General features: G+C 43.5%; 1 protein-coding gene across 2 annotated transcripts in view; it reads left to right on the plus strand.

Moving 5' to 3' along the window:
• Nucleotides 1-15,194, plus strand: part of LOC144889562 (zinc-binding protein A33-like) — a 97,249-nt gene that overhangs the window by 69,022 nt on the left and 13,033 nt on the right. For both annotated transcript variants that reach the window (XM_078770266.1, XM_078770267.1), the window contains exon 5: nt 5,395-5,417. In XM_078770266.1, coding sequence (XP_078626392.1) covers nt 5,395-5,417 — 23 coding nt within the window. The remainder of the gene's footprint in view (nt 1-5,394; nt 5,418-15,194) is intronic.

Genomic DNA, 15,194 nt, shown 5'->3' on the forward strand with positions numbered 1-15,194 from the left:
ACCCAAATGACCCAGAGGACCCAAATGACCCAGAGGACCCAAATGACCCAGAGGACCCAAATGACCCAGAGGACCCAAATGACCCAGAGGACCCAAATGACCCAGAGGACCCAAATGACCCTCTGGGTCAATAAAAGTTGAAACTGGGCAAATGTCAATGAAAATTTGCCAGACCCAGACCAGAAAATGACCCAGAGGACCCAAATGCCCAGAGGACCCAGAGGACCCTGTGAATGTGAATGAATGTGAACATAATGTGAATACTAGTAGCAATTTTACAAAAACCATGGCATAATTTCAAATCTTGACCCGAGATGATAATTATGCTACATCATAATTTCCATGTGCCAACCTTGGCGGAATCCAAGTGGATTCACTTGACTTGTTGTGATTAAAAAAACAAGACCGAAAGTCTTGTAAAATATTATAAACCACAAACACATATGATTAGCTTTTTATAAAGTCGATAATGCTGTTTATAACGTTAAACAAAGAAATTTGGAGGAATCCCGACATCCGTGAGGTATGTGTTACTTAAAGAACTGAGGAAAGATATACTGTAATCTATATACCCCACAATGGTTGGGTTATTAACATGCTATAAAAAAACCGAGGCAAATTCCTTAATTCCGCTGTTGTTAGTACCTTACACTGCTTATCATTGATTCATGAACCTCACACCGCTTCATTCCATTAATTTTGTATTTACGTCATTGAGATTAAAGTGTTATGGTCATATTTAATGTATTACTATTACGATTACGACTACTGAAACGATACACTACTGGATTAAGAAACCTTAATTTGTCCGAAGCTGCCCGAAGGTGAGGCATAAAGCCCAAGGCATATGCGTACCGTTTTGTTGGAAGAGCCATAACGCCAATGCTTTCGATATTTGATGGTCATTTTAACAATCGGTTTGTTTGTATTTCACACTGAATGAAAAACGTGAAGGTAGAGCATGGCGATTGTGATTTATGACAGGTTTGACGATATGTTCGGCCTGAACGAAATTGGAATAAAAATGCCAGAGTGTGGAGAATCAGCCGCCGTATTGACATCAGATGTAATCACATCACCCTGTAATGTGACCAGATCCTCAGCTCTGATTGGTATACGTTTGAGGGGACATACATACATACGTACGGACAGACAAACACAATTCTAGACAGCTTTGCCTTATGGGCTACGCCGTCAAAAACGCTTCTGGACACAGACCTTGAGGCTAGGTATGCAAGCCACTGTCGACGATTCCAATGTAAGAGACGTAATTACTGTTCTCTTCGGTCTTCAGAGTCCTCGGGGTCTCTTCGGTCCTCTGGATCATTTGGGTCTTTTGGGTGCTCACGGTCTTTTGGGTCTTCAGAGTCCTGGGGTCTTCTGGGTCCTTTGGGACTTCTGGGTCCTTTGGGTCTGTTGCATCCTCTGGGTTGTTTGGGTCTTTGGGGTTGTTTAGGTCTTTTGGCTCCTTGGAGTATTTTGGGTTTTTTGGGTCCTTAGGGTCTTCTGTGTTATTTGGGTCATCGAGGTCTTTGGGTCTTCAGGGTCTTTTGTGTTTTTGCATCTTCTGGTTCCTCTGGGTCTTTTGGGTCATTTGAGTACTTTGGGTCCTTTGGGTCTTTTGGGTGATTTGAGTCTTTGGGGCCCTCGGTTATTTTCAGTTCTCTTGGTCTTCGGTGTATTTATGAGTCTTTGGGGCATTTTGGGTCTTAGAGATAATTTTGGTATTTGAAGTCCGCTGGATTCTCGGGGTCTTTTGGGTCTTCATGGTCTTTTGGGTTTTTAAGGGTCTGAGGATATTTTGGGTCTTCATGGTCTTTAGGTGTATTTGGGGTCTTTAATAGTCTTTTTGGTCTTCGAGGTATTTTGTCTTTGGGGTCCATTGGGTCTTCAGGATCTTTTTCGGTCTTTTAGGTCTTTGGGTCTTTGAGTTTTTGGTTTTCTGGGGTCTTTTGTGTCCTCAGGTTATTTTTGGTTGTCAGAGTCCTTGGGGCCTTCTGGGTCCTTGGGGACTTCTGGGTCCTTGGGGCCTTCTGGGTCCTTGGGGTCTTCTGGTCCTTGGGGTCTTCTGGTCCTTGGGGTCTTCTGGTCCTTGGGGTCCCCTTGGTCATTTGGGTCCTCAGGTTCATTTGTGTCTTTTGGATCCTTTTGGATTTTGGATCTTTATGGGTATTTTGGCTATTTTGGGAATTCAAGGGACTTTGGGGTGCTTTGGATATTTGGTTGGGTCTTTGGGTTGTTTTGGGTCTTTGGTGTCAATCAGGTCCTCAGGGTCATTTAGGTCCTTGGGGTATTTTGGGTCCTCTCAGTCTTTAGGTCTTTTAACTAGTGGACACAGTTGTGTCCAAAGATTGCTCATTAAAACCCCATTCAATTCCCTCCTAAAGGGCTACTCAAAGCCTTTAAAACCTACCCTTATGAAGGGGGACAGACACACACACAATCAGACACACAAACACACAAATACACAAACACACATTGTGTTTTATATGGTATATATATATGTATATATATATATATATATATATATATATATATATATATATATATATATATATACATATATATATATATATATATATATATATATATATATATATATATATATATATATATATATATATATATATATATATATATACACACATACATACACACACACACACACACACACACACACATGCATATGTAGGGAGCTGTTTTGCCCCTCCCCCTTTGTATTTTCTTACTGCATTACCAATTACCAAGTGTAACCAATTATATGTTTTGTTTTGACTGATTGCTGTATTCTTTTAAGATACTTAGTCCTTTCTTGTGCATTGAGGATGTGTAATACCCTAATAAGGAGTTCTGTGCTTGTGAGCTCTTGCCCTGTGTGGGCACAACCACAATCTCTTGTTCCCCTTCCTGGCCTTGGTTGCAGCTGTTATCTCTCAGCCTCCCTCATGACTTTGCCAATATCCTGTGGGCTGACACATTTATGAGTGTCCCCTCCCTTTGTACTTTCCCAACCAAGGTCTCTATACAGAAAGTTGTAAACATGTTGCCACATATTGCTGACCATCTCCTTATCTGAGCTAACCTATAAGTGGCCTTGGATGAACTTCCTTTAACTAACTGAACAACAGGATGGGACTATGGTGGGAGGACCAATGAGCCCATTCTGTCTCTGTATCTTGTGAGCTAAAGCCACACCCTATATTCTTTATAGAAAGCAAGTTTAAATCGAATTATTTCAGAGCATCTTGTTGTAGTGTTGGTCATTTGTGTGAGCTTCCTGCGACACCCTGTTCTCCGCAAGCTTGTGTAACGAGTTCTAATAAATATATCCGTTGTTCCTTTCTCTGAGTCTTCTGAGTCCCAAGTTCTAAATCCAGTTCCGACACATATACACACATACAGTCACGTGAAAAAGTAAGTACACCCCATGTAAAGTTTTGACTTTTTCAACATATTTCAACATGCAGCTATTTGATCTTCATTTCAACAATATTGATAGATAAAGGTGATATAATATAACAAATATCATGAAACATTTACATTTTGTAGTCCGTTGTATAATTTAAATAAACATAAATGCAAATTTCGCATGTGTAAAAAGTAAGTACACCCTTGGCTCTAATAGGTGGTATTGCCCACTTTGGCAGAAACAACCTCAAGTAGGCGTTTCTTATAACTGTCTACCAGTCTCTGACATTGACTGGGAGAAAATTTGCCCACTCCTCCATGCAGAATTATTTCAGCTGCGCAATGTTTGAGGGGTTTCTTGCATGCACAGCTCGTTTCAAATCCCCCCACAACATCTCGATGGGATTTAGATCAGGGCTTTGACTTGGCCATTCCAGAAACCTCCATTTCTTTCTTTTCAGCCATTCCTTCGTGGATTTACTGGTATGTTTAGGGTCATTTTCATGTTGCGAGGTTCACTTTCGGTTGAGCTTCAACTTTCCGACAGATGGCCTCACATTATCCTCAAGCACCCTCTGGCACAATGAAGAAATCATAGTGGATTCTATGATGGTGAGCTGCTCAGGCCCTGATGCAGCAAAGCTGCCCCAAACCATAATGTTTCCACCACCATGCTTTACAGTTGGTATCAGGTTCTTGTGGTCAAATGCTGTCTTTGGTTTTCGCCAAACATGTCTTCTGGTACTGTGGCCAAATAGCTCTACCTTTGACTCATCTGTCCAGAGCACATTGTTCCAGAAGTGCTGGTCTTTGCCGAGGTGTTCATTGGCAAACTTTAGTCTTGCCCTGATGATCTTTCTGGACAGCAAGGTTTCCTCCTGGCGCACCTCCCATGTAGATCAAATTTGTGCAGCCTCTTTCTCATGGAGACTTGTGCACTTTGACGTCAACTTTGGCAAGAGCTACCTGTAGGTCCCGTTATGAGATTCTGGGGTTCTCAGAGACTTCTTTCAGCATCTTGCGGTCTGCTCTCTGGCTGAACTTGCTGGGACGGCCTGGCTTGAACAAGTTGGCAGTTGTTTTGAATCTTCTCCACTTGTAGATGGTCTTCCGGACAGTCGAATGATTGATTTCAAATTGTTTGGAGATCTTTTTAAATCCCTTCCCAGACTCGTAAGCATCTATAACCTTCTTTCTGAAGGCCCCAGAGAGCTCTGTTGATCTCGGCATGGTGACGCCGCACTCTTCAACAACAAAGAGCAAACCAAACGAAATGTCTGAGGTTTAAATAAGACAGGTTCCTCCAAGATCCTCTCTGACGATATTCTAATTATTTGCACCTGAGCTGGTGCACCTGATTATAATTTTAGGTATTTGAAGTAGTGATAAATATAGGGGTGTACTTACTTTTTCCACATACAAAATTTGCATTTATGTTTAATTAAATTATACAATGGACGACAAAATGTAAAAGTTTCATGATATTTGTTATATTATATCACCTTTATCTATCAATATTGTTGAAATGAAGATCAAATAGCTGTATGTTGAAATATGTTGAAAAAGTCAAAACTCTACATGGGGTGTACTTATATTACTTTTTCACGTGACTGTATATATGTCATGAGAGGGCATGGCACGTGAGAGGGGGCAGCATCGAGGTGAAGAAGAAACTGCCATATGGCTATGTATGATGACGCTGTGTTCTATGGTGATCAATAATGCCTCCATCTCCTAAACTGTGACTCAACGCCGTCTTATTGCAATGCAAAAGGGTGATGTATAAGACTGCTTTGGCTACGCAAAACTCTTGGATTTTTTTTTTTTGGATGATCTTAATAATCATTATTTGTATGAAAATTTAAGTGTTTATTTAAACACTGCATGGGGTATCGTGTTCTGTGAACTCTCTCATATTTAATAAATGAAAAGAAACGTTTATTCATTCAAATATCTGTTTCATCTTTTCTTTTCTTCCTTTTTCAGATTTACAACGATCTGCTAAAACTGTGAGACTGCATTGGTGTACAACACATTATCAGCACATCCTGATGTTTTTACCCCAATCGTGTTTTCAACATTTAAAGATATTTTGTGATCCTCACCTTGTATAATTGTTTTCACTTCACTTCAGAGAAATTCACAAAAATGTCAGACTTGATCCTCATGATGTTTTTATGTCCCACTTTATGTGAGTGTATGTGGAATAGTCACTGGAACTTGAAGGAAAGAAATGTTATTCCAATCTTACCTTTTAAACGCACTCTCTATTTATATATTTCTTTAGTATATAAATTCTCCATAAAAGAGCCCCCGCTTCTGGCTTCTCACAAAACAGACAAGGCCTGCTTCCGCTCCTTCAAGGCTAAAAGCTTCCTGCCACATTATTCTCTGTCCATGTTTTTTTGTGTTGAAGGTTCGAGTCACTGACTATATAGTCTTCGTTGAGGCCAGGCCTTAAATAAAAGAACTGAATTGATAGAAAAGTGAAGAGAGAATAGTCTAAGAGCTTTTTAGGAAGTAAAGAGAAACAAGTAAACGAAAAAACATGTTTTAGGGCTATACATTAATTTTTTTAAAGTTTTAAACCTTTTTTCAAATTAAATTTTGATAGATGAAAATGTACCAGAAAAAAGGACCGTGGTCCAAATTTCAGCTCTCTAGGAAAACAAACGGCTCAAAGATTTGAAACCGGCCAAACAAAGTTCAGATGAAGTTAAATAAAAGTGTGTAATAATAAAAGAGAAAATGTAAAGTTGAGGAGTGAAAATACGTAACAATAGTGTATTAGGAAAGGTGTGTGATGTTTGTTTGTAAGAAAGAGAGATTAAAGCTAGCCCGGTAGCTGTAGTTTTAGGGAGACAGGAAGTAAGACCAGCAATCTTGACACTGAGTATGTAAAATGGTTCCGGGCACCACTTCAACGCTCCTAAGCCCGAACGGTAAACCCTGAGCGCTTTCTGTCCACAACCTATGACTGTTGTTACTACGGATATTTGTTTTTGCTTTTTGGTTCACGAGTTATCAAGTGACCACTATATTCGTCATGTGTGTGTGTGTCTGTCTGTCTGTCTGTGTGTTTGTCTGTCTGTCCGCAGCATAACTACCCGATGATATCATCTGATCTTGATGAAACTTGGGTAGGAGGTTGATATCATGATCTAGTTGTATCCTGCCAAGAGTGGGCGTATTGCGCCCATTGTGGGCGGAGCCACGCCCTAAAAAGATGTCTTTTTAGTAGTCGAGGGCCTTCGGGATATATTCGTGCAAATAAGTCTAAAAGCACCAAATTTGGCCCAGATGTAGCTCAGGGCATGCTCTAATGATTTGGCGAGAGCGCCCGAGAGGGCGACCCCTGGGGTCACCATGGCGGCCAAATCCAATATGGCCACCGCCTGATCAAGGTTTTGGCTATAACATTTGTTCCAGATGAGCTACAAATACAAACGTGGTGTCTATTTTATGTTTTTTGACCATGAGAAACACGTTGGAATGCTTATCTTTACGATTGGGTGTGTCTGGACCCCTAATTTGCATATTTCTAAGATGGCGACTAACCAAAAATGAGTTTTACCATAACTTGTGACTCTTTTGGCAAACTTGGTGTCTATTTTATGCTTTTTGAGCATTAGAAACCCGTTAAATCCAGCTGTTTACAGTAATGCTTGTGTAAAAGTCATGAAGATGGACAATGGACAATGAAGATGGACAGCCTGGCCAAATTGCTGTTCTTGGCGCTGATCAACCATTGTATGCTATAGCCAAGCAGCTCCAATGGCAATATCCGGCGACACTTGGCGAAGATAAGTTGGTCCTGATGATGGGAGCAATGCACATCGAAGACAAAGCTCACCTTATGGTGGGAAAGCTGCTCCGTGATTCAGGTTGTACCACCGTCCTTTCCCAGGCACAGGTCTTGACTACAGGACGAGCTCAGTCTGCACTCAATGAGCACCATATCAAACGCACAGGCTTTGCCCATCAGGTGACTCTCATGTCCCTTCATATTCTCAAGCAAAATGCATACTCTGCCTATTGTGCGGATGTTCTTGACCCACCTGAAACATTCGAGATGTGGGACCAACGGTCTCAAGCCGAGTATCCACAGTTCAAGTGCTGGTCCACCATCATGGATCTGGAGCTACTACTCTGTCGATTGATTCGGTCGCTTCGAGAAGGACACTTCAAGCTGTACGTTCAAGTTTGTGATGAGCTGTGTGCTTGGTTTCACATGATGGATCACACAAACTATGCCCGCTGGTTACCCATCCACGTGCGAGACATGGTTGAGCTGCCTGAAAAAAATCCTGCCATTTATGAAGAGTTCTTGAAGGGGAATTTCGTAGTGCAGCGGTCAGAGCGTAAGTTCAGCTTGATTGCAAAAGATCAATCCCATGAGTAATCGAACAAAATCCTGCAGACCTGTGGTGGAGCAGCTGGACGCTATGAAAGCCATGAAGCCCTCACACTCTTCATGCATGCAGGGCCTGACTGCGCCAGGTTGGTGCAAGATTCGAAGCTGTGCATAACAGCAGCTCATCATCGTCAACATCTCATCATGAAAAGGCACATAGCTTGCAGGTCAAGTTCAGGAAAGATGTCAAATCCTTCACCGAGGTTATGGAAACCCACGGAAATCCCTTTCTATCAGCGAATCACGACCTCATAGCACTCGACACACAAGACGTTATGGAAACAGAAGTGGCTGGATCGCTCGCAAGTGTTCATGAAGTTGGTATGGCCCGACATTCAGCTTACATAGACCAGCGACTTGACAAGGTCACCAAGCCCATTTCAGATACGATCCCACGGACAAATACCTTGACGTTTGCCAATCGACCTAACCCAAAAGCCAAACACAATAACAAGATATTTCGCTCACAAGGTTCAGACATATATATGGTGGCGGCCATCTTGGATTTTGACGTGGCGACCCAATTTTCAATAGCCTTCTTCCTTATGGCGAGATACACCCACACACCAAATTAGAAGTTGGTACTTCGCTTATTTTTCAAGATATTCATCTCACAAGGTTCGGACATACATCGCAGTGGCCATCTTGGATTTTGACGTGGCGACCCAATAGATACACCCACACACCAGATTAGACGTTGGTACTTCGCTTGTTGTTCGAGATATTTCGCTCACAAGTTGGAATATATATGGTGGCGGCCATCTTGGATTTTGACGTGGCGCCCCAATTTTCAATAGCGTTCGTCCTTATGCCGAGATACACACACACACCAGATTAGACATTAGTACTTTGCTTATTTTTCAAGATATTCATCTCACAAGGTTCAGACATACATGGCGGCGGCCATCTTGGATTTTGACGTGGCGACCCAATTTTCAATAGCGTTCTTCCTTATGCCTAGATACACCCACACACCAGATTAGAAGTTGGTACTTCGCTTATTTTTCAAGATATGCAGGTTACAAGTTTCAGACATATATGGCATCAGACATACATGGCGGCGGCCATCTTGAATTTTGACGTGGCGACCCAATTTTAAACAGCGATCTTGCTTGTACCTAGATACACCCACACACCAGATTAGAAGTTGGTACTTCGCTTATTTTTCAAGATATTGCACTCACAAGGTTCAGACATATAGGTGGCGGCTATCTTGGATTTTTACGTGGCTACCCAATTTTCAATCGCCTTCTTCCTAATGCCGAGATACACCCACACCGAATTAGAAGTTGGTACTTTGCTTATTTTTCAAGATATTCATCTCACAAGTTTCAGACATAAATGGCGGTGGCCATTTTGGCTTTTAACGTGGCGGCCTGATTTTAAACAGCGTTCTTCCTTGTACCTAGATACACCCACACACCAGATTAGACGTCGGTACTTCGCTTATTTTTCGAGATATTTCGCTCACAAGTGTCAGACATATATATGGTGGCGGCCATCTTGGACTTTGACGTGGCGACCCAATTTTCAATATCGTTCGTCCTTATGCGGAGATACACCCACACACCAAATTAGAAGTTGGTACTTCGCTTATTTTTCAAGATATGCAGGTTACAAGGTTCAGACATACATGGCATCAGACATACATGGCGGCGGCCATCTTGGATTTTGACGTGGGTTGCACCCACACACCAAATTCGAATGCAGTCCTTCGCTTACGCACGCACGCCCGCACGCACACACGCACGCACACCCGCACGGACGGATGGACGGACGGATGGACGGACGGACGGACGGACACACGGATGGAGGGGAAAGCCATAGTCCCCCTTTCGCTCCGCTGAGCGATGGGGGACAAAAAGAAGAATGGCGTTCACAAGCAAAACATGACTCTCGTCACCCAACTATTCCTTTCCCTTTATTCCCGGCGTGATGCAGACATGGCAGAATTCTTCAGGTTTGAAAATCAGAGGGAGCCACCCAGCATTTCCAACCAAGGGCTTTTACGCAGCGGCAAAAAGGCGGACGTTCTTGAATGCGTGAATGTGGCATAAACCCGTGTATCAGCAGCCAGGGATGCCACTGTAGTTGTGCTCGATGGAGCAGTAATGGTCCAAATGGTCTGGCCAATTACTGCAAAAACATTCCAGGACTATGTAAACACCAATATTGCTGGGTTTGTGAGGACGCACATGAGCCGTGAATCTGTCGAGCGCTTGAACATCGTGTTTGATACATATCCAGAGGAGAACCTCAAAGCACAAACTCACCAATGCCGAGGAACGGGGTCAAGAACTAAAATAGGAGATGGCAGAACTCCTATTCCAAAGCGTAACTGGCACAGCGAATTCCTGAAGAATGAAGAGAACAATAAAGAACTATTTGGACTTATCAGCGATGAGCTCACCAAGCATGACACGCAGGGTAAACTTCTCCTTTCCACCAAGAAGGATGTTGTACTCTCCAACAGACCTGAATATGACATATCTGCACTTCAGCCTTGTAAGCATCCTGAAGGAGACATGAGAATGATTCTGCACTTAGCACATGCTGGGGCCAATGGCCATAAAAAGGCATTTGTCCGTACGGTCGACAGCGATGTTGTATTACTTGCAATCCGCTTCTTCGACACATTAGGCCTCACAGAGCTCTGGATCAGCTTCACATGCGGAAAGAACTACCGGGACATTCCTGTTCACGAGATCCGCAATGCTCTTGGTCCCCAAAAGTCACTGGCTTTACCTTTCTTCCACTCGCTAACAGGATGCGATACTACAATCAGCCTTTCTGGGCCATGAGAAAAGGAGTGCACGGGCAGCTGGGAGGCAACAACGGATCTCACAGAAACACTGGTCGCGCTCACCTTGGAGCCTGAACAGATCAACTCAGATGTCTATGTCCAAAGACTGGAGCGTATGGGTCGTCATGATGTACAGCAAGAGCTGTGGCTCCAGCCGAGTAGATGAAGCCAGACATCGGCTTTTCTCAAACGGTACCAAGTCCTTCGAGAACCTGCCTCCCACCCTAGCTGCACTGATTCAGCATGTCAAAAGAGCACTGCTGCAGGCCAGCTTCTACTGGAATCAGGCAACCTCCGTCCAGCAAAATATCCCAGAGTTCAGTACGTGGGGCTGGTACTGGGAATCAATGACCAAGACTTGGGAACGTTACTGGACCCATCTTGCAGATGCCAGTAAAGCCTGCGCCATCCTCCGCCGCTGTGGCTGAAAAAAGTCATGTAGTGGGCGCTGCAAATGCTGTAAAGCTGGAGTCCGTTGCATCTCGATATGTGGATGCAAGGGTGCCTGTACCAACAATGAGGGTCTAGACGACGATATTGTACACCGCACCTTTCCTATGCCATCTCCAGGCATTGCAAATCGTCATTGCTGGGCACCGAAGGGGGCTCGGCAGTGACGCACGCTGAAAGGGAGTACTCAGTTTTCACTCTGGTTGTTGTATACCGCTCCTTTCCTATGTAGTCTAGTAGGAAGACTAGGTCCCCCTGCACCCCCCGGAGATATACTTCTAATCAGTGTTTCTAGATTGGACAAAATGTGTAGAAAATGACTAGCTATGGCCCCAAGCTGAAAAAATGTCCCACATACCATTTTTATGCAAATTACTGCTGCCATTATCAAAAAAAGACTAGGTCCCCCTGCTCCCCCGGAGATATACTTCTAATCAGTGTTTCTAGATTGGAAAAAATGTGTAGAAAATGACTAGCTATGGCCCCAAGCTGAAAAAATGTCCCACATACCATTTTTATGCAAATTACTGCTGCCATTATCAAAAAAAGACTAGGTCCCCCTGCACCCCCCGGAGATATACTTCTAATCAGTGTTTCTAGATTGGATAAAATGTGTAGAAAATGACTAGCTATGGCCCCAAGCTGAAAAAATGTCCCACATACCATTTTTATGCAAATTACTGCTGCCATTATCAAAAAAATACTAGGTCCCCCTGCACCCCCCGGAGATATACTGAAACTGGCAGTGACTGGTGATTGAAATGCGGTGCCTTTTTGTGTTTCAGGTCGAGGTACGTGAACTCCCCACGATCTACAGCAACCAGGAAGAGACTGATACCAGGGTGGTTCTGTACCTCCATCATGCTGCTACCATCGGATACAAGAACGCTGTAGTCAGAACACCGGACACAGACATCCTCCTGATCCTGCTCCACCATGCCCACAACATCAAGCTGACGGTGTACCTGGATACAGGGTCAGGGAAGCATCGCCAACTTGTCAACGTCTCTGAGCTGGCAGAATCCCTGGGAGAGGACTACTGTGCCACTCTCCTGGGGTACTATGTGTTCAGCGGAGAAGACTGCACCAGTGCCTTCAAAGGGAAGGGAAAAGTCGGGCCCTTGAAAAAGCTGGAGAAGAATCCCAGGTTTCACAGGGCATTCGGTGAATTTCACAGGGTATTTAGAAAAATAAAACTTTGTGTTAACGTCTGTGTAGACGGACCTTAATATGAGTCTATTATTTCGTAAAACTGTGATTATTTTGTAAATAAAGCACTAATTAGCATACTAGTATACCATAGACACATGTAATCATGTTATGAATAGTTCTATCATGATCTATGCCCTTCAAAACATGGGTCTAGACACCTTCATTTTTCAATTATCTGCAATATTGGCTGAGATATGTCAAAAATCGTTTTTTTGATAATGGCAGCAGTAATTTGCATAAAAATGGTATGTGGGACATTTTTTCAGCTTGGGGCCATAGCTAGTCATTTTCTACACATTTTTTCCAATCTAGAAACACTGATTAGAAGTATATCGCCGGGGGGTGCAGGGGGACCTAGTCTTTTTTTGTTAATGGCAGCAGTAATTTGCATAAAAATGGTATGTGGGACATTTTTTCAGCTTGGGGCCATAGCTAGTCATTTTCTACACATTTTGTCCAATCTAGAAACACTGATTAGAAGTATATCTCCGGGGGGTGCAGGGGGACCTAGTCTTCCTACTAGACTAATGCCATCTCCAGGCATTGCAAAACGTCATTGCCGGCACCGAAGGGGGCTCGGCAGTGACGCACGCTGAAAGGGAGTACTCAGTTTTCACTCTGGTTGTTTGTTGAACACCGCACCTTTCCTATGCCATCTGCAGGCATTGAAAATCGTCATTGCTGGGCACCGAAGGGGGCTCGGCAGTGACGCACACTGAAAGGGAGTACTCAGTTTTCACTCTGTTTGTTTGTTTTCTTTCTTGTTTTCTTGTTTGTTTGTCCGGACGATATCTCAGCCATCCTTTGAGTTAGGAAGCTGAAATTTCGGCACAATAGTGAGCAAGTCCTTTGTCAAAAAGCCGATTTTTTGTTTTTTGAATAATCAGTTAATTGAGGAGTTATTTAATTATTAGCGATTAATAAGTACTTATTTAATTAATCAAATTTCCTTTCTCTTCTGACCATTCACTCAAGCACCTTTTGAGTTAGGAAGCTGATATTTGGACATGCCAATGACCAGGTGATTTGGCTGCAAAGGCTATTTTTGATTTATTCATTAATCAATTAATCGATTAATTATTGAATTATTTGATTAATGACGAAAAAAAAAAAATAATTTTTGTTACAGATTCTGATGAAATGGTGGTGGTTTATGTGTTCTGTCACCGAATTGATAAATAATTTCATTTTTAAATGATTATTATTTATTTATTTTCATTATTAATCATTTATTTATTTTCTTTCTCATTTGGCCAATATCTCAGGCACCTTTTGAGCTGGGAAGCTAATATTTGGACATGACAGTGACCAAGTGATGTGGCTATCAAGGATATTTTTGATTTATTAATTAATCATTTAATCGATTAATTATTTATTGATTAATCGATTAATTATTTAATTTTTTATCAATGGCTTATTTAATTAAATTTCTAAAAGATACATCTTTGGATGAAGCACTAGTGGTTTAGTTATGCTATTAGCCAATTGATTAAGAAAATATTTTGTGATAGTCTTTTATTGATTTTAATTATACAATTAATCAATCAATTATTGTGCACCTCTCTCTCCAAATACAGTCTCTATGAGCTGCACTGCGGTATTGCCGGGCGCCGGAGGCACGCCGGCAATGCCGCGCTGTAGGATATTTAATTATTTGGCATGGGGGCGATGTACTTTGAATGTATGTGTACTTGTTTTCTTGTTTTCTTGGTTGTCCGGGCGATATCTCAGCCATCCTTTGTGCTCGGAAGCTGAAATTTCGGCACAGTAGTGACCAAGTCCTTTCTCAAAAACGTTATTTTTGTTTTTTGAATAATCAATTAATTGAGGAGTTATTTAATTATTAGCGATTAATTAAGTACTTATTTGTGGCATCAGGAAGGGCATCCGGCCATAAAAACATTGCCTCAAACAGGGAACCATTATTGTCATGGGGCCTGCAAGGCCAACCCCCGCTCTGGCGGGGAAAATGGCCTTTTAAAACGATCATTCATTCATTCAATTAAGTATTTATTTAATTAAACAAATTTAATTTGTTAAGCGTCCCAGAGCGTCCGGGCATGCCCGCTATCGCCTTTCCAGGGCTCGCCCAGAGCGTCCGGGCATGCCCGCTATCGCCTTTCCAGTGCTCGCCCAGAGCGCCCGGGCACGCCCAGCCTCGACTTGCCAGGCCGCAGCCAAACACGCCTGGGCATGTCCAGACTCGCCTTTCCAAGGCTCGCCCTTGATACCCCGGCATGCCCGGTATAGCTTTTGCCGGGCAAACTTCCCGACATAAATGTGTATATATATTGTTGCCCGAAAAACAGGCTTGTCAGAATACCTGAGCTGTTTTGTTTCAATAAAGCAACTCGGACGAATTCCGTCTTTGGTCGCGTCAATTCTTTCGACTCGCGTTGGAGCGCAGTTCCTTCATTGGTGACCTACCGACATGGATACGGCAGTGACGCTTAAACTGCCTACCTTCTGGGAGACTCACGTGGCTGTTTGGTTCGCCCAGGCGGACTCCCAGTTCGCCCTGCGAGGCATCACCGCGGACGACACCCGCTTCCACCATGTTGTGGCGGCGCTCGGTTCCACCACCGCGGTCCGCGCCTTGAGCCTCCTCCAGCACCCGCCGGCTGCTGACAAATACGACGCGCTGAAGACGCTCCTCCTCAGCGCTTTCGCCCTCTCACCGGCAGCATGCGCACGGCGCCTGCTTGACCTGCCCGAACTCGGCGACACGCGCCCGTCCGAGCGCATGGACTATATGCTCTCGTTGCTCGGCGAGCACTCTCCGGCATTCCTGTTCCGGGAGCTGTTCCTCCGTCAGCTGCCTAACCCGGTACACCTCGCCCTGGCTGGCACGTTGATCACGGATTCCCGCGCCCTCGCCAGGGAAGCCGATAAGATCTCCTCGGCGGG

Source organism: Myxine glutinosa, chromosome 1 (genome assembly GCF_964187855.1).
Source record: "Myxine glutinosa chromosome 1, kmMyxGlut1.1, whole genome shotgun sequence".
Taxonomy (NCBI): Eukaryota; Metazoa; Chordata; class Myxini; order Myxiniformes; family Myxinidae; genus Myxine; species Myxine glutinosa.